The 20750-nt window shown below is 39.2% G+C and overlaps 2 protein-coding genes and 1 non-coding gene across 3 annotated transcripts in view; 2 read left to right on the top strand and 1 right to left on the bottom strand.

Moving 5' to 3' along the window:
* Nucleotides 1-5458, top strand: part of PRPF39 (pre-mRNA processing factor 39) — an 18241-nt gene extending 12783 nt beyond the window's left edge. Inside the window, 6 exon segments of the mRNA XM_072427954.1 lie at nucleotides 91-366; nucleotides 953-1221; nucleotides 1900-2084; nucleotides 2184-2258; nucleotides 3684-3807; nucleotides 4831-5458. Coding sequence (XP_072284055.1) covers nucleotides 91-366; nucleotides 953-1221; nucleotides 1900-2084; nucleotides 2184-2258; nucleotides 3684-3807; nucleotides 4831-4893 — 992 coding nt within the window. The 3' untranslated portion in view covers nucleotides 4894-5458.
* LOC140342763 (small nucleolar RNA SNORD127) lies at nucleotides 1759-1833 on the top strand. The gene has a single exon (XR_011923148.1). It is a non-coding gene; the product is annotated as a small nucleolar RNA SNORD127 (small nucleolar RNA).
* Nucleotides 5459-6750: 1292 nt separating the features above from the next.
* Nucleotides 6751-16830, bottom strand: LOC140341976 (uncharacterized). The gene is made up of 3 exons (XM_072427950.1): nucleotides 16500-16830; nucleotides 12729-12895; nucleotides 6751-11750 (listed from the first exon to the last, which is right to left on the bottom strand). Exons 1-3 carry the CDS (start codon nucleotides 16659-16661, stop codon nucleotides 10256-10258), a joined length of 1824 nt encoding a protein of 607 aa, XP_072284051.1. The 5' UTR covers nucleotides 16662-16830; the 3' UTR covers nucleotides 6751-10255.
* Nucleotides 16831-20750: the final 3920 nt, after the last annotated feature.

Genomic DNA, 20750 nt, shown 5'->3' with positions numbered 1-20750 from the left:
TTTTTGAATTCTGTTCATCTATAACTATATCTATCGCATTAGGGGGATGGTCTGCTTGCAACCAGATTTGACCGCTACATATGCCAACAGCGTTGCCTCCCTTCGCCCTACCTTACAGAGTCTAGTCTAGTGGTTCAATAAAGGTGCTGAATGGGTTTAAAACAAGAATTATATTGTTCACGTTTTGCATTTCTTTTGTTCTTGGTGAAATTAATAGTGAGTGTCTATCTTTTGTCTAGTATGCCAAGTATATAGAACGTCACAGTGCTGAGGGGGCACGACATGTTTACACCCGGGCCTGCACCATACACCTGCAAAGGAAGCCTTTGGCCCATTTACTGTGGGCTGCATTTGAGGAACAACAAGGTAGGATGCCAACAAGTAAATTGAATGGAGAATCTATTGAACATTTTTCTGCTAAAAGGCTATCTCTTAATCCTCTTCTGCAGTATTAAGTTTCAGCAACAAGGGTAAATTGTTTTCAATGGTATATTTAAACAACCAAAAGGGAATAAACAAATAAAGATTGTTGTTAGGGTTTACTTTTCAGTAGACTTCTGAGGTAGGTATTTTTCACATACTGAGTCTGAACCACAATATTAATTGTGATTGCAAAAAACCTGTCTCTTTCCCAGTTTACACTGTCTTATCACCACCTCTTCTCAGCAGCATAAAATGAATCTCGCTGGTCACTTCTCAGGATTTCAGTAATAAACACCACATGTTTGACATTTGTGTTGATGCCAATGTGTCAGTACACACTAAGGTGTTTTTCTGCTTCAATGAGAATGCAGACTGCAGAGTATGACTCCTAAACACCTATAAAGAAGTTACAGAGCCTGTAAAAATAAATCATACTGGAAGTCCTTTTGTCGGCGATGACAGACATTTGATTTTTTTTCTTTTTATGTAAGACCTAGTTTTTAGCTCTGGTTGTGTCTTTATTTTCTAGGTAACATTGATGATGCCAAGAATATTTTGAAATCGTTAGAAGACCGTACAGAAAATCTGGCAATGGTCCGTTTAAGACGAGTGAACCTTGAAAGGCGAAGTGGAAACCTAAACGAAGCAGAAAATCTGTTGGCAGAGGCCATGAAAAACGCTAAATCAAATAATGAATTTTCGTTTTATGCAATAAAGCTTTCCCGGCATTATTCCAAAATTCAGAAGAATATTGTAAAAGCGAAGAAAGTATTGACCGATGCCATTCAGAGAGATAAAGTAAGTTGAATTAAAATGTAATTTTGTAAGACAAAGTTAGGACATTTTAGAGATCTGTGATTGTTGTAAGATACAGAGATGAATGGGTAAAGTAAGAGAATGATTTACTCCTGAAGTAATTTGTTAAAAAAACGTTTGAAAAGTAGTTAACTTGGCTTAGTGCAAAGTCAGGGTGGGCATATTTATATGGACTTTTAGAGCCCCCTATTTTTTGATGTGAGGCGATATATATTAAAGTTTTATGAGCATTGGCTTGCATTTGTTAACATGTCAATAACTATAAAGCTCTTTTTCCCTCCTCATTAAAAGCAATTGGAGTGTCATTGCAGTTTCTTTACATTTGCATTACTTTTTCCTCACTACAAAGCCTGAAACTTGCAAAGCCAGTGGAGACCAAGTCCTGGGAATGCCGCCCTAGGACAAGAATGTAAATCGGCATAGTTTGTATGTTTTTCAGGAAATTGTGTGGGTCTTATACACTTACACAAGGCTGAATCACTTGTGATCACGCACAAGTGTCCTTTCAGATCAACATTCAGGCGATAATGATGACAAATAAGACTTCTGTATGTCATTTCTGAAGACAACAGTCCCTCTAAGCTGACATTGCCTGTAATTTTGTGCTGAATAAATTGTTTTGCTTTGGATTGTGTCTGACTCCTATTATTCCCTCTACAGGAAAACACCAAGCTATACCTCAATCTGATAAATTTAGAGTTTAGTGGAGATGTGAAACAAAATGAAGCCAACATCTTGTCCCATTTTGATAAAGTCATTAAAAGCTCAATGCCAATAGCTGCACGAGTTACATTTTCACAGAGGAAAGTGGAGTTCTTGGAGGACTTTGGATCCGATATTAACAAGTAAGTCAATAGATATTTTCTTTGCCTGTTGTCTAACGGTGTATAAATAAATATGTCAAATTACAGCTTTAAATATATCATTTCATTGTTTGGTTTTAGATTGCTGACTGCCTATGATGACCACCAGAAACTGTTAAAGGAACAGGACAATCTAAAGAGGAAATCTGAAAATGGGTATGGTTTGAACTTTGTGCATGTTGTGTTTGCAAAAGCTGCTGCAAAGAGCTTAAGTCAAGAACAAACAATAAAATTTAGCTTTTCAAAGTGTTCTTGCTTGGTTACTATGTGTGACCGAATAATTGAAGTTTATTTTTAATCACTTTCTGGGTTTCCTAGATACATTGTTGAATCATTATCATCATTATCTGTGTGATATCAGAACATGTTTTCAGGTCCTCTTTCCTGGTTTGTGTGTTTTATTACATAATGAATGCTCAGTGTACATAGTATACCTGGTATAAAAACCTCACTTTGCATGTTCCCAAGAGATTAGGTAGTAATGATTTATGCATAGTAATCAGAATTTGTTTGGTTGCACAAACCTATAATGAAAGTTCCCCATACTGTAAGAACCCCTTTTGTTGCCAGAGCCTTTTGATTTATTTTTGTACAAATAGTATTTTGGGTCTAAATATTGCTTTCAACCCCCAGCATCATATGTGTTCTAAAAGCAGAGAACCTATAGCATAAAATTGTGTTCAATAACATTTTTTCTGGTAAACAGTATTTGTGCTAAATTTTTAGTACAATAGTTCACATTAACCCAATATAATACCAAGCATGTGAAACTTAAAAATGCACGCTTCCTAAAATGTTAAAAGGACTGTATCGAAAAATGTCCATTAACAATACTTTAAAAGACTTTAAGACTGAGTGAACCACAAATTAAGATCCTGGAATTATTGCTTAAAACATTAAAACATTTTGGAGATTCTGCTGATCCTGCATGTTTTCCATCCTTAAAAATTAATTCAACTTAATCATCCACTGCAGTTATCCACTGCTTGGTGGGCTGAATCTTTCTTGGGGTCCATAAATGCTATTGTTCTGTGGGAACCTGCATTGGTAACATGCTTTACTGCGCCATGCCAAGGAATGTGCTGTCCACTGATAAAAATGAAACGTATTTTGGGCAAAGGAGAGCACAAAGTTACTTTGCACATGGGAGGATTTTGCCTTTTTTTTTTCAGATCCGATAAAATTCTCAGACTAAAAGTAAGCAACAGATTTTGAGTTGGTAAATACTACTGCCAGAAGGGCATAATACCATAAACGTGTGTTCTGTGTTTATGGCCTCCAGTGCTCAACCCAGAAATTCTTTTAAGCTGGGTGGGAAGAAATTTTAGGTGGGTGGCAGCCCCTGTATTGTGACCAAACTCTTTGGTAACCACCCAAAAACAGCCGGGTGGGTGCTGAAAAGTGCCGGGTGGTGCACCCAGCTAAAAGTGCCTGGGGAGAACCCTGGCCTCCAAACTGAGCAATAACAGATAAAAAAAAAAGTAATCAAATTATATTTACGGTAGATTAATTTTGCTGTATTTAAGTGTGTTAGGAAAACTTGATCCATGAATATACACTGAAAAAAATATTTGTTTGTAGGTTAGAGCAGCCCGATGCTAAGAGGTTGCATACAGAAGATCCCTCAGTGTTGGCTGCTGCTCCAGTGGCTGCTGCAGCAACGGGAGCTGTGCCATCAGCGTATGACTATAGCAACTGGTACCAGGTATGTATCTTATTTCCTATGTTTTTTGTTAATTATATACTAGAATATGCCCTTATTTTGCTCAGACTAGGCAGGGTTGTAGAGTAGGTCCTGAAAAGTGCCAGAAATGAACTTTTTATGTTGTCTTTATTTGTGTGGATCCTTCTGAATGTCTCAGTGGTTTTGGGTATGGGGGCATTTACCTTGTATTAGGTCCCTGATTAGGTGCCAAGCCCAAGGAAAGTTTCTTGAGTGGGGAAAAAGCTTACTTAGTCATGTTTAGTTTTTGAAATTCAGTTACTCTGTGGTGTGAGAGTGTTGGGAGACGAAAGGCTCTACACCAGTATTTCTTGACCTTTTTACCATAGGGGGGAACCCTTGAAATTACATTTCAGGAGAACCCCTGCTATAATTATTCTGGCCACAGCTCACAATATATTGGTGTGGGGGTCAGTAGGAAGAATGCCTCTTGCATTGCTGGCCATTGAGAGGAATGCCACCTTAATAGCCGAAAAGATGATTGGTATATAGTGAACATCCTACTTTGCTTCATGTGAATCGTGCACAGATTTGCTTTAATATTTAAGATATGCGTAGCACTTTAAATAGTAAATTTCTAATTTTTTTATGATTTAATTGCCTTTAAAAGAAACTTGGTAAACACAAGGGCTGCAAAAATGGTGGCTGCCTGTGATAACCCCATACAAGTCTCATTTGTCAGGTGCAGGCTGTGCAAGGACAGAGCTCTGCTCTGTGTAAAAGAAAATGTGTTAAGTATTGGTGTCGGTTTGTTCAGAAGAGTTAAGGGGTACATTAAAGGACACCTGTAATTTAGAAGCTTTTGTTCACTTCAAGTGTTTTTTGAATTCCCACACATTGTGAGAATAAAAAAACACACCTAGAGGTCAACTGCAGGTCCAGTGAACCTGGCAATGAATTTTGAACAATCCTTGAAACCCTTACTGTTACACTAAATGGTATTAGCTGTGAAGTAGCTGGTGAATCTTACACACTGATAAATCTTCTTGTATTTTTTTTTTGCAGTACAACTACCAGAACGCAGGTGCCTGGAACTATGGACAGTATTACCATCCTCCTTCTACCTGATGACCTTACAATTTCATCCGAGAAACCCTTTCACAGCAGAAGTTGATCTAAGTTATAAAATGTGCTATTTTGTCTTTCACTTTGGGGGAAGGTTTATGGTACCTGGGAGTATCCAGGTTCCGAGCACTGTTTGTAATCTCATTCGGTTTCTGAAATTTACAGAAAATAAAAAAAAGGAACATTTCTCCCCTTCTAATTTTTCTGTTCAGCTTCTACTTGCTGCTGGAAATATTCAATATAAATAATCTGTGACCCCCCCCCCCCTTAATCTTTTTTTTGTACAAATTGGACATTTGCAAGACCTTTCTGAAGAAAAAAAAATCTAGATCAATAGAAGCCTTTCTATGAAGAAAAGCGTTTAAGAAGGAATGCCATGCAAAATACTTTTCAGTAACATTGTCTGGGGAACTTTTCCAGTTAAATGTTATTTAAGATTTCTGTTTTCTTCTTAGAAACATCTGGATTTTTTAGATGCTTTTCTGTATTGATATTCATCTGTATGTATCTTCTTTTTACCACGGTTGGTCATGTTTTGTTGGTAATAAACAGATGGTTAAGACATCAATCTTTTTCTTTTATCTACAATATAGTAGACTACAAATTGGCAGGATTGCTGTCACTACATGATGAGTGATTGTTCTTTTGGCTGCACTGCTTTAATCACTGTCAATAGGTTCTTGAAGTATGGACATACTGAGGATTTTAAGAGATTCAATTGTGAAGCTTGTGGTATGGCTGCCTTTGGTATACTACTCCACCCTTCTTTTTCTGCAGTGTTTAGGTGATTTTGAGTGCAGTTACACTTGACAATAAATATGATTTTATATTTTATTTCATTAGATCAAATGCATGCTATAGCTGAATACTTGAAATGACTGCACCATGACCTTGGGCAGTGTAAAAATACCCTTCAATGTAAGGACTATGTACTACTTGACGCCAGCCTTTCTCAACCCATTTTACATAGGGAACTAAATGTGAGGTCGTCAGGGAACCCCTGCCATTACTATATAGACAGCTCACGGTATGTTAGTTTAAACTGACACAATAGGCATAAATAGCTCATCATTCAATGGAACCCTGGCCGAGAAACACTGCTCTAGGGGTAATGGGAATAAGCCGTTACTAGGCTTTGTTACATTTTTTGAACAATGCAGGAGTACTTCTGCTTTGTATTTAGACGTTCTGAATGGTACAGCTGCTGGAGGAAGTAGAAATTATGGTATCGGTGCTGTGGAGGAGTGTAAGGCACTCATTGGAAGGAAAAAAAAATTACATGTTACAGTTTACAGTAGAGGATAGTTATATTTAGGTGTCATATCTGCAAATAAGGTTTGTAAGTTGCTGGAGGCCTTTTAGTTCGTCAGATCGGCATGGGAAACTAGGTTATTAACAATATTTATATAGCGTCAACATATTATACAGCACTGTACATTAAATAGGGGTTGCAAATGACAAGACAGTGACACTCGAGGAAGGGAAGACCTTGTCCAGAAGAGCTTATCAACTTTTGATTAGAAATTTACTTGACAAATTACTAAAAATCCATGCGCTTTCATTTAAAATTGTGGTCAAATTGATTCTAAAACCAAGATAGGTACCAATATCTTCTTATGTCATCTGTAGCAACCTTTAAGCTCTAATATGTTAATACTTCAGTGTGAGCTTGCAGACTGGTCTTTCCCATGCCTTTCATTACCATCACATAAGATTTCCAATATTTGTTTTAGTTTATTGTCTCTGATTTGGTAGTTCTAAGTCCTTTGGCATATAGATATATTTTTGGGGATATTGTAAAAATGTGGCCTGCACAGCAGAAAAAATCAATATGCTGTGATTTTGGTAAATCATAAGCAATTCTTACAGCTTTAAAGTCTTTTATTTCATATTGATGCAATATAGCAATAAAAGATTTTCCACAAGAACAGAGGACACCAATACAGGAGTTTGTTTTTACATCTAGTAGGTGAAACCCTTGAATGTATATCAAAGGCTAACTTTAACATTTTTGTGTGCTTGCAAACAATTGGCATCTATCCGACAACCAATAAGTAAACCCTAATCAAATTCATACAAACTTTGTGTGAGGCAACTTACTGCTCCTATTTTTCCCGAAAGACACATATACACTTAAAGTTATGCATGGGTCCCCTCTGATTGTTCCTCCCCTTAGTAAAGTCGGTGTCAAAAAGAGAGTATAAAGGAAAACATCTCCTGAACCCAGTTTTTTTTCCCCTCCTAAGCTATGCGTTTCTTCTGATGATTCAATTGTAAGAGTAGACACAATAGGCCCAATATTTCAAAGCGGGACAGAAACGGGCAACCATAGATATAAATAAAATTCAAATTTATACAGGGACTAAATAGAAATCTAAATGCTGTTAAAATGTTTTAGATTTGGCCAGATGTAATGAAACAAACATGGGGGGATGTGATCATTGCTGACAAAGCGGAACTAAACTTAAACTAAAAAAAAATCACACAACCTTTAATCCGCCAGCTCCCTCGATAGTACTGGTCCTTCTCATGATCCAGTCCTGGTGCCGCCATCTTCTCTTCCCTCTTCTGGCTTTGTCACCCAATCTCGCACTGCACTGTTTCACCGCGTGTGTATGAAATCAGCATCTTTCACCTTGGGGTGGGAAAATTTCCCTTCACATGCCCGAGATTGGGCATGCACAAAGGGAGCAGCCAGAGCTTCCCAGGATGCATGACGTAGGTATCCTGGGAGGCTCTGCGCTCCCATTAAGTCTTGATAAAAAAAAAAAAAAAAAAAAACATTTTTACTTTATTTAGAATGCTTGTCTACTCTTCTATGTAAAGTAAAAAATACTAGTTATCTATGCAACAGGAATGTGGTTAATGTAAAACATTGGTGCATAAGCAGAAACGTTTTCAGTTCTGCACCACAGTAATCAGCTTGCCTTTTTCCAGAACGAGAGGAGCGGGCGTTGTGTCAGAATTGCTATTACAAAGCTCTATAGTTGTTATCCCAATTGACACGGAACAGCGTTCAGCCAGCCAGCCAAGGGAGGATTTCATGTTTGCATAATTGTTCCAGGATGCAATTAATGATGACAGCTCTGGAGCTACCGGTAACTACCATATGTCCAGTGATGCAGGTATGCTAAAAAAATTTCTATGAAGTTTTTAAAAATCTGATGAAAGGGTTGCATTTGCTCTTCATGGCGTTTTGCTAACTATTGCAACACGGTAACTTTAATTATTGTTGCATTGTAAAGTGCATGGGTCAACTAGCAAAAACAATAAACTTCCCACACCTCCTGTGACAACTACTTGGCAAGCACATAGCTTCTATTATCTGACACAGAAAGCTAGTGGTAGGGAAATATGACTAAAAAATTTGGGGCAACAAGTCTGCATATTATAAAGATCACATTAAAAATGACTCTCAGGTTAACTTTTCAGTAATAAAAGGAGGCTAGCTGTAATTACATTTTCTGGGGATATATGCACCATCCGATTTACAGAAATGCATATCTGTCTCTGTTTCTTCAGCACAGCCCTAATCTACTATTGTGTATTCATAAAAAAGTAGGCACAAGTGTAGACAAAACACAAAGTCAAGCACATTGCCAACCAATAAAAAAAATAACTGACTTCATTTTACAGCAAAGACTTGGCTTGCCAAAAATGTCAAATATAAAAAAAGAACTGGCATGAAAGTTCCTAATGCATTTGCCTATGTTACATGACCCCCACTATATTGAAATCCCTATGGGATACAGCAGTCCCTTCCAAAGCATGATTTGACCTAAAGACTTTATGACACTATGAGCAGAAGTGGCACAAACACACCCTCATATGAAAATGTAAGGGGCAAATTAGAAGCCTTGTCCTAACAGTTACCTGTGTCTCCATTTTAGGAGCTAGCCCATTTCCATGTTTTATATAAAGGCACCTAGCTTGGTATAGTACAGTCTCCCAACCAATTTATCTTAGGAACACTTGAAATAACCTTCAGGTCTTAAGGAAAACCTACCACAAACTACTATATTGTTAGCTTAGTGGTAAGAATGTCACCATTATAGATAGGGATAGAGATCATTGGTCTTGTTAAACTGACCTGAGAGGTACAAATTGCTCATTGGTCTAGGAACCCCTAGAAAACTTTGGAAGAACTTCAAGTTTCAATGAAACCTTGATTAAGAAACACTGGTCTAGTATCTGTGGTACCATAATATTTGAGATATATGCAGTGATATTTTAGGGACTACATCAGCTCTGATATTTCACAATCCATTTATGGCTCTTGGTTTGCAGTTTGGGTTTAAATAATTAGATGCTCTGAGGCCTGAACAGCTGGTCACCCTGGTCAACACAAAAGTTTGATATTCGGATAGTCCTTATATGTGGTTTCTGAATTAGTTTATGTTCATCTGGTGATCTTGCCAGTTTTTCAATGACAATCTTCTAAATCAATACCACATTAACAAGCTAGGGTTATAGAACCCCACCCCTCTCCTATCATCCATACAAGGGCCATGGACATGTAGTCACCAGAGATAACCGGGACAATGTTAAAGGGGCAGGAATTTATTTGCACCAAGATTTCTAGCCAGATTGACTTTTGGGCACAAGCGCTCAGATTTTGGGCATTGGATTTTCCTTATAGCTTGGCACTTTTAATGCACAGTCAATCTAGTAACGCAAAATTGAGGCAGTGTACACATATGCTTTGGGTTCCTATGGTAAGTGGTAATAGGCACCCATCTCTTATGTATGAGTTCTGACCTTTTAGGGGAATTTCTTTTTATTTAGATACAGATTCATATGCTGTATTTAATGTTCCTACTGTCATTTTCTTGCCGGTTAGTCTAGAGAGTGGGGGTAGATTGCCCTTAAGCTGCTCTTTATGTAATATTCTTACAAAAATATGTCTGCATAGGGACCCATCACTATAAATATATGTACATTCATAAAAAGGTGTGTATTACATGCACTAGCTGCGTAATACAAGACAAAAGACACATATTAAAAAAAAGCATATTTTAAAAAAAAAAATTAAACAAAACTGCATGAGGCTGATTTTTTCACACCCAAATCCACATCATTATAAAACTTAGACATTTTAGGACAATCTGTTGTCAAGCTAAACTTTTCTAATGAGCCTTTTAGCTGCCATTCTCCTCAGATTCTCAGGCATGGTCTCCTCGCTCACATGCAGAATGAGTTTTACTTTTGCTGGCAGAATCAAGTAAGCTGCTAGGATTTTAACAATGGCAGAATCCTTCTAAAGCTTGTAGGCCAAGTATTAAAGTAAGCCGATTGTTCCATGGTTGAACTCTCAATATAAGCAAACAAAAACATTTTTTAGATAGGAACACAAAAAAATTAATTCTCAGCTCAGTGACCCATTGATGTTGGTCAGCATAGCACACACTGCCCAGAGATGATTAGTTATGCCTGCCAAGGCAAATGGTAGAACATTATCAAAAAGGCGATACTGACGAACCCTGTCAATATCCTGATTGATGCAAATTCTTAGGCGAGCAAGTGAATTTATATCCGTGCCTAATCCCGTGGGTTCTTCAGCATCTTTTTCCAAATTCGGGGTAGAAGTGACGACCTGTTCTTGAATGTCAGGTTCTCCTTTTATATCTTTATTCTTGTATGCATTGGAGGCCTCCTTCGTCTCCATTTTGTCATGCACATGGTCATCTGAAATCTCAATTACATGGTCCGACGTTGTCACCACTTCTTCCACAACTTTTTCTTCTGTCACAACCTCTACTTCCTCACCCATTGACTGGTCTACTTCCACAACTGCATCCTCTACACCCGTGGAGGTCGTCACTACTAAAGTTTCTTGACCTTGCTCGGTAGATGATGCCAGGATGTACATGGTATTCTGATCTGCCGAAGGTTGACTTAGCATGACCGTAGCTTCACGGCACTCACGAGGCAGGGCTGCCGTTATAATTGGAGGGACAACCACAAATGCTCCAACTGATTCCACCAAGTCCTGTATGGCAAAATCTTTATCCGTGATGACCCAGTCGGCAGGTTCTAACAAATCCAAGATGCCCGATGAATTTGTGATGTCTCTTATTGATGCACAGCCAGAATACAAGGGGCTTATAAATATCACAGCTCCATGTGGCGCTATGCCTAGCAAGCCTTTGTAAGACACGTGGTTGTAGTATATCTGGGAACTTGCGTTGTCTGTATTACTTGTCTCCACTTTAATTTCAGCACAATGCAAGGTCACCCGGGCACGAGGGTAAGAAGCTTTGAAGCACTCGGGCACATCTTGGCAATCAGTTTCACGGCTACGCCAAAGTGGTATCTCTCCAAGGACAAGGTATAAATAGTGAGCCCATGTAAGGACAATCCTGGTAACCCTGTTTTGTGATATGTTAAAGCGAATGGCTAAATCTTTATCGTGAAACCCTTGCCGAACTTTGCATAAAAACAAAAAGAACTGGTCGATCTGCGGCATGGTTTCATATTCGGATATTGACTGCTTGATAAAACTTGCATTTCCTTCCTCTTGGTATTGCTTCCATTTCTCTGCACTACCTTCTGTTTCAGTCAACGTTGAAAACACAACTTTTAGAGTTGAATAATCTTTAAAGCCAGTGTAAAAATTAATAAGACTCGGGTCTGTGGAAAATCGCTCCAGGAAGAACATGTTCATCTCCAAGGCGGCATTACGTTGTTGCAACCTTGCTATCTCTTCACGAGCTGCGTGCAGCATTTCCTTGTCTGTCATTGGAGGCAGGTCATAGCAATGGTCCAGAATGGACGCAGTCATTTCTGTTGGTTGCGGTGGCTTGCTTATCTGCACTGGAGGTTGTGAAGGCAAAATAGGTTGAAGGGTGTTCTTTGCAGATCTGATGGAAATAAAGGAAAAACAAAAGTACTGTCAAAAGGTAGTTTTTCCACTGAAAATGAACTGGTAACCTACATTACTACCTGCACATATAGTAAAATTTCCAGTTAAAGTCTATCTAAAGCTAAATAACCAAGAAGCTGCCATTTCTGATCTGGTATCAAAACATACAATTTTCCCAGGTGGTATTCTGATCCTCTTCCTTTATTTATTTCTAAACCATTATACAAGTATGCAGCTCAGGTTTTCATCCAATTGCAGCACAACCTGTGCCCCACAGTTACCTGCATGTTAATTCAGGTATGCAAATAAAAATACTGAAGCCAAAAGATCAGCTTGGCATCCAGGCAATTACCATTCTTTAGAATTAATTCAGCAATGGCAGTTTACATAACTTCACGGTGACTGCTCCATTATTTAAAGACATGGTCCCCTTACTATTCAAGAGAAAGTAGCAGTGGAAGGCGGTGAGTAAGGATAAATTGCTAGGGGTGTGTTGAGCTCTCTGGAGACATCCTATTTTGGATTCTCCGGCTGTATTAAACAATGTCAAAGTGTTACATTTATCACAGATGGACAAAACCTTCCACTCCTAAATAACCAACATCAATTTCAACGTTGTTCATATACCTATCAGGTAGGTAAAGGACTCAGATGGCCCACCTTTCCATTGGCTAGTGGTCATTAGGACAAGACTTCCTGACAAGCACCAGCCAATAGAGGGGTAGGACTGCCAAGTCACAGGCCCACCAAATGCTTAATAACCCATTTTAATGGAATATTTTAACAGAGCTGGCAGGAAATTTAGGAAAGGTACTGTCATGCCAGGCTAGAATGTTTAATGGCAGGCACCAGGCACTGGCGAATGATTAAACCCACAACATAAAGTTAGTATTGACATTTTTTTATTTTCACATCAACACTGGTGGAAATCACGCAAAAACAATAGAAAACATGCTGATACAAGCAAAGTATTTACCCAGAGTTCTTTTTTGGTGTGGATATTTGCTTTTCAGTTTGCTCATTTGTTGTCCACTGGAATATGCACGGCACACTATAGGGCTTAAGATTCCTTTTACCCGTTAACGTCTTCACAAAATCCGTAGGAAGAAAATGTTTAGAACATACCCTGGTGCAACTGGATACCTGAAATAAAAGCAAAGGAGTGTATTATATTCCATGACTTATGATAATTGTATGTGTTTGTCATTAGGAGACAGCATATCCCTTTAGAAATCTGCATGAATATCCATTATATCAAATCATAAAGCGTCAGTGTAATGTTTCAATAAATCAGTATTTTCTTATTCAGCAGATCTTGAATCTTGTAACTTTGCCTGGGCTGAAAAAGAGATACTAGGAGTGTGGTAATCATTCTGCTGCAGGAATTGAACATACAGGAGTCCATTTATGTAGGCTAGAATCACAAAGGTTTTCACTACATTCATTGTTCTGCTTTTACTCCATTCACAAATTTAGTTTATTACCCTTGTTTTAAAGAAGACCCCCCCACCAAGCTGGGTAATGAGTGTTTGGCTAAAGCTGACCTGTTTCATTGTGAACAAACATGTCTTTAAAATGATGTGGAAATATTTATAATGACAATCAGCCTATCCACCCAAGTTTTTAGTTGTAAATGAAGTCTGATTGGCTGAGCCCTTAGCTTTTACAAGTCAAATACTTCATTAGCAGTCTCTTCCTGCCAAAATTATTGAGTGTTCAGTTTTGGTTGCTACTTTGTTAATGCTATGTTTCCATAAATTAAAATAAGTTTAAAGCGTACCTAAATTCCAAATTTTTACTTTACATAAAAGGGTAGACAATCCTTTTATTCAAAGTAAGAATTTTGTTTGTTAGTGTTTTTCAGAACAACACCTTTTTATTTAAAAAAAAAAAAAAAAAAAAAAAAAAGGGTGCAGCATTGCTCCCTAATTCTCGATTGACTAAGCATTAAAAAATGAATGGGAGCACATAGCCTCCTGGGATACCTACGTCATGCATCCCGGGAGGCTCCTTCTGTGCATCCCCAAGCCCTTTCATCAATAGGGAAAAAAATTGATCACATGCAGGCGCCGTTTTTCCCAATCTACGTCACCCGATTTTGCGAGATTGGGTGACGTACGAAGAAGAACATGGAAAAAACAAAAGAAGGTGGCGGCGCCTGGCGCTCCCTCCGCGCCAGGCCTTAGACAGATAGCAGGACGACGCGGGAACCGATGGAAGAAACCTTCTGACGGATTGACCGATCTGTGGGATTGAAGGTAAGTGTGATTTTTTTTGTTTTGGGTTAGTTTGGGGATTTCTTTCACTTTAACATAATCCAACAGGAAATGATACCCCATCATAATGACTGCAGCAGGGTGCTGACCTGGGAACACATATAAGAATACCACAGGGCAGCATAAATTTCAGAAGCCATGTACACGATATGATTTAATAAAAGCAAAGTGCCTTTGGTTTATTTACATGGGTAAACATTGACATCAAAAAAGTCACCATGTGCTCTAAAAAAATGTTGAAAAGAAAAGCTGTGCCAGATCTGGATAAAGTCCAAGAAGTACACACACATAATTTGCTCAATGTCCTCTTTTCTATTGTGTTAGTCAAGGATAATGTCCACTGGCTCCTTAAAGACTTTTATGGTCCTAGATAGTCTATTACTGGTCTATCGACACAAGGCAGCAGTAAAAGAAGGTTCACCCCTTCAACAATTAACCCAATAAAATAAATATTTGGCTTTGATAAAACATTTTTCCGGTGAAATGTGGGGGCATGCCAGGTCTCCTAACCAAGGCTCTCTTAGAGACCCTACCCTAATGGCGGTGGGGTAACAAGTCACACTGGAACTAGACCTACTGATTTCAGAATAATGCAAAACCAAAACTTTGCAACTGTTAAATAAAAAGCATGCAACATCCATTTGTTCTGTGAATTACTGGTGAACAGGGTCAGCACAAAATCCTTATATTATAACAGTTTATGTGCACACACACTTGAATATTAGGTTCAAATACCTAGTTATTGTTGATGGATATATAGAGGTCTATTAGCAGTAATCTGATATTCACGAAAACATTCCCTCTTGGAGAATCAATTACTGTCATTGAAACATAAAAGACCCCAAGCCCAAGGAGCCTTTGCTGTGACTATATTAAAAATATCTAAAATAGAACAAATGTATAATAGTTGCAGCTTAGATATTCCAAGATTTGGTGGCTACATTTTCAGCAAGTCTAGAAAAATACCTGTGAAAGTTCACAATGTTATCAGCTATCCCAGCTATAGTCTGTGAACTACAAAGTAATGCCACTTCATGTAATAAAGAGCGATTGTAGAGTGTTTGTAGTCTAAATCCAAAATCTGCCCCTACCTGTCCCCAGAGACCACCAAACTCCTCTTATCTCTCGTCTGGACTACTGTAACCTCCTCCTCTCAGGTATTCCACCAACCCGACTTTCTCCTCTACAATCTATTATGAATGCTGCAGCCAGACTCATCCATCCTTCCTACCGCTCCTCTTCTGCTGCATCTCTTTGTAGTTCTCTTCATTGGCTTCCATTTCACCTGAGAATCAAATTCAAGCTCCTGTGCTTTGCCTTCAAATCCCTCCACAGTTCTTGACCCACTTACCTTTCTGACCTGGTAGAAAAATACTCCCCTAGCCGCTTTCTCTGCTCCTCCAATGACCTGCTACTGACTTCCTCACTCATAACCTCATCACACGCACGGATCCAAGACTTTTCTAGAGCTGCCCCGACTCTCTGGAATGGTCTTCCTCATCCTATTCAGCTTGCTCCTACTTTCTGCTCATTTAAAGGAGCACTCAAAAACCCATCTTTTTAAACTTGCCTACCCATCTTCTTCTGTCCTTTAAAACTTTCATTGCTTCCCACCACTACATATCTCCCCTCCGATTGTGTGATACTTTCCCCACCTCCTAGACTGTAAGCTCTTCTGGGCAGGGTCCTCTCTTCCTGTATTACTATCTGTATTTGTCTGTCATTTGCAACCCCTATTTAATCTACAGCGCTGCGTGATATGTTGGCGATATATAAATCCCATTTATTAATAAATCGGGAATGCAAGGGCTGGCAGCTTTGGACAGTAACTGAAATAATAGCACAGGGTCACCAGGTGAAAATAAAGGGAGGGTGGAAACATAAAAAGAAAACTAATGCAGCTGCCACACAGGTAAACTTGCCAATGTTGATATCCAATAGACTTGCCAACATCAAAGTAAATCAGTAAATTGATCAAATGACACGGCTTTGAGAATGAATGGGAGCGCAAAGCCTCCTGGGAAACCTACGTCATGTATCCCGGGAGGCTCTTGGGTGCTCATTCTGCACAACCCGAGTATCCTGGGCATGCGCAGGAGGAGCCCTTTCATCAAAAGGGGAAAAATTGCCAATCCCACACATGCGCAAGTCTTTTTCCCAGTCTATGTCACCTGATCTTGCGCCCGTGTCGGGTGACGTAAGAAAAAGAACCTGGAAGAAGAGGAGAAGATTGCGGCGCCTGACACGCTGGGCCAAAGACAGGTGCCGGGACAACGCAGGATGGAGGAGACCTCCGGAAGGATTGACTGCTCCGCGGGATTGAAAGTAAGTGTATTTTTTTTGTTTTGGGTGAGGTTTGAGTTTACTTCCTCTTTTAATATTCTATTCCTCTTTAATATATATTCAATTGGATCTTTTACCCCTCTAAAAATGTCACATGGAGTGTGTCCCCAGTATAAAATTTGTATTACCTTGAAGTTGGGTCCTGGTTCTCTCCGGATACGGGTCAGCCAGGCACGGTGTCTCTGCGGCTCTACATGGAAAGCTGGAATTCTATGGAAAGAGATCTTCTTGTCTGCATTATACCTGGCATCACTGTTACAGAAGGGGACACAGCAGTGATAGGCAGCCATGGGAGTACCACCAGTCTAAAACATACCTGAGGGGAACCCCTGATGTACCCTATGCAGGTCTTGGTTCTTAATGGATGGCAGCAAGCCAATACGCTTATCTCACCCTAACAACACCCTCAGCAATACCAACAACCTTCTACCCCAAATCTTTCAAACTTGCTCGTCTGCGCAGCAGTAAGCTTTCCCTCTCACTGCGCATGTGTCAAAACACTACGACGCACGCGCAGCAAAAACCAGGTGGTGGTAACTTCCGCTACCGTCTATGCGTGTCATGTGGGTGGGCGGGACAGGAAGTCTGAGCGTTCCACAGACTTACTGATTACGCTTGCGCATACCGTCACAAAAAATTCTTTCCACGTTCAAATTTGAATAATACCGGACAGATTGAATGTATTACAAAGTATTACATTGTATCGGTCAGGCTGTAATGATAACTCATTACCTTGATTGTATCTGTTGTGTAGGGGGGCGTGACCACACACTTTACGTAACAGAACATAATACATTAAAATAAAGCAGTATTTGAGACTTTTATGGAATACTAAACACACAATAACATAACCAAAACGGTGCGTATAAAGGCACTTATATTGACTAAACGGGATTTAGAGAAGTCGCCGTTTTTTAGTTGAAGTAGCCTGACAGCTGTCACGTGATTGGAGGCGGGGCTAATAGTCTTTTATACATGATTGGCAGGAAAGGCGCGTTCTACACGTGAGTGGTGAGGTGACAGGCTGGACTGAGGGTTCTGCTGGGGAGTCTGTAATACAGGTAGATAATAGCAGATAATTCCTTCATATATCTCTGTAGTGTGTGATAATATAAGAGGAGTGTGTGGAGATTTGTTGTTTATGACATAAAGCAGTGTGTTGTGGCATGTTGGGACATGTGTGGGGAAGGCTTGTTAGCTGTCAGTAAATATGCATTGGATTTAAATGGGGGGGGGGGTGCTGCTTTTTAGTAGGGGCATCAGGTTGAAAAAAGACTTAAGTCCATCAAGTTCAACCACTAGGAAAATAAACATATCCTGGATATAAAACCATATGGACATAGTTGATCCAGAGGAAGGAAAAACCCCCTGGTACATTTTGCTCCAACAGGGGAAAAAGATGGCTTCCTGGTCCCATGAGGCAATCGGATGTTCCTGGATCAGCGGTCTCTGTGATCATTACTTTAAAGCCTTAATAACCATTTATATTCTGTGCTTCTAGAAATCATCCAGGTTTTTCTTAAAGTAATCTATAGAACTTGCTGAAACTACTTCCTGAGGGAGCCGATTCCACATTTTCACAGAGCTTACATTGAAGAATCCCTTCCTTATCTGGAGCTTAAACTTCTTTTCTTTCAGACACAAAGAGCGCCCCCTGTCCTTAAAGTGAATAATGGGGAAGAGAGTTCTCTATATGGACCATTTATATATTTATACAGAATGATCATATCCCCCCTTATACGTCTCATCTCAAGGGAGAATAGATTCAGTTCAGCTAATCTCTCCTCATAGCTGAGCTCCTCCATTCCTTTTATTAGTTTAGTTGCCCTTCTCTGCACTCTCTCCAATTCCACAATGTCCTTTTTGTGAACTGGTACCCAAAACTGTACTGCATATTCCAGATGTGGTGTGACCAATGCTTTGTACAGCGGCAGGATTATGTCTCCATCTCTGCAGTCTATTCCTTTTTTTAATACAGGAAAATACTAGCTTTAGATATTGCAGCTTGGCATTGCATGCTGTTATTAAATCTATGATCTACCAGATCCCCAGATCCTTTTCTATTTCTGACTCCCCCAAATGTATTCCCCCTAGATAGTATGAAGCATGCATGTTAGCAGCCTGTAAATTAATATTATTTATTGCTTTGGACAAAGTTTGTTCTCACCTGTGGCTTGGTTTCAAGGGCTCTTTTGCACTTTGTGGCTGGGACCCTGCTGCCTCCTGTTTTTTTTGTTTTTTTAAACCTTTTCTAAGCAAATGATGGACTTTTGATTGTTTTTTAGTAGTAAAATGGTTCTTGAATAATTTCACACAATGTTATTTCCTAATCCCCAGCTGTCTCCTGTGACCCGTCTTTGGTCCCTGACGCTATACTCGGTGGACCCTGCCTGACCCATTTCTAGAATATATGTGAACCTATAATGTCAGGGGCAGATCTTGAGGAACGGGGGGGGCCTTTTACTAAGGAAATCGATCACCACTGATGTAAAAGTTATTTAATCTGTGTCATATATATGTTCATCTGCTTCTGTTAGAGTTGTTGTGTGGGTGTGCTTTTTATAGTAATATTTTATTAATATTTTATTAATAATAGTAATAAAATACTTTCCTTTATTTACTATTCTGCACCTAAATGCAGTTATACTTTAGAGCCCTGGGAAAATTGGGGGTAAAGATGAAATTGTCATACTTCCCTGTAATTTCCCTTTTTTGGGAACTTCTCCTGACAGTGCACCACTGGGTCAGCTCAGTGGTGCGCTGCCAGAAAGAGTTCAAGGAAATTGCTTTGCAGGGGAGGGCAGTCCTTTTGTCATAAAAGATCCATTACCACAAACCTGGATGAAGGTATGAATACTAATCCTCTTCCTTTTGTTTTCAGTGCAGCCATGCAGCTATTCATTAGTAGCCAGTCGTTGCACACCTTGGATGTGTCTGACCAAGACACTGTGCTGGATATTAAGGTATGTGTGTGTTCCTAGTTAAGTCAATCTCCAAGTAAAAATCCTATTTTGTAATAGCTTAGAAAAAAAAGCCCCCAGCTTTCTACGTTATATGTGGCAACTTTCTCTGGTTTAATGACACATCAATCAACCCATTTACTCTTAGCCAAGCTCATCCCGGATCCACTCCAAGCCATGAGTGAACAGTGAATGGATAAGCAGCACAGTCTTGAGCTCATTCCTTTGACATTTTCTGTTCCCATTTGCATGCTTGTCAGCACATGCAAAGGTTGGTATCTAGTACTGCCTTTTACTATAACACTCCAGTCCTGTTGAATACCAATGCTGATACCAGGACAAATTCAGGAACTTGCTTTGGTTCTTAGCTGACTATGCAGTACAACCGCAGGTTTGTCAACGTGGTGCCCACCTTTGGCAAGAAGAAAGGCCCCAATGCCAACTCCTAGGCAAAATCTGCTTTCAGATCCATGTAATTGCATTGTCTTGGAAACTTTTTTCTTTTCAGTAACTTTAATGTAATTTTACTTGATTTTGTATCTGTCAAGATATTTAATAAAACTGTCCCTTGTTTTCAGAGCAAAGGTATACTCCCTAAATAATTTATGTCCATGAGAAGATCTCTACTTCTATAAGGTGGGTGGGGGAAATGTTGAACAAACAGTAAATGTATGAATGTTTTTATAACATTATTTGTCACCATTGAGAAAGGCACATGGAATTTCATGATACAAAATATGTGGAGGTTGAAGAAGCTTTTCAGTGTGTAATATGATCTATAAAAAGGTCAATTGATTTTCCACCTAACAAAGTTGCACACTGTATTGCTTACAACACCATGTTGAGACCAGCTTTTATAGTGACTCTGCCCCTTGGGTGCACCCCACTCTTCATGCAGTACAACCGCAGGTTTGTCAACGTGGTGCCCACCTTTGGCAAGAAGAAAGGCCCCAATGCCAACTCCTAGGCAAAATCTGCTTTCAGATCTATGTAATTGCATTGTCTGGGAAACTTTTTCTTTTCAGTAACTTTAATGTAATTTTACTTGATTTTGTATAACTGTCAAGATATTTAATAAAACTGTCCCTTGTTTTCAGAGCAAAGGTATACTCCCTAAATTATTTATGTCCATGAGAAGATCTCTACTTCTATATGGTGGGTGGGGGAAATGTTGAACAAACAGTAAATGTATGAATGTTTATATAACATTATTTGTCACCATTGAGAAAGGCACATGGAATTTCATGATACAAAATATGTGGAGGTTGCAGAAGCTTTTCAGTGTGTAATATGATTTATAAAAAGGTCAATTGATTTTCCACCCAACAAAGTTGCACACTGTATTGCTTACAACACCATGTTGAGACCAGCTTTTATAGTGACTCTGCCCCTTGGGTGCACCCCACTCTTCACCTTTTT

Source organism: Pyxicephalus adspersus, chromosome 12, assembly GCF_032062135.1.
Source record: "Pyxicephalus adspersus chromosome 12, UCB_Pads_2.0, whole genome shotgun sequence".
In the NCBI taxonomy this organism is placed as follows: Eukaryota; Metazoa; Chordata; class Amphibia; order Anura; family Pyxicephalidae; genus Pyxicephalus; species Pyxicephalus adspersus.
This window is presented reverse-complemented; position numbering and strand designations above follow the sequence as displayed.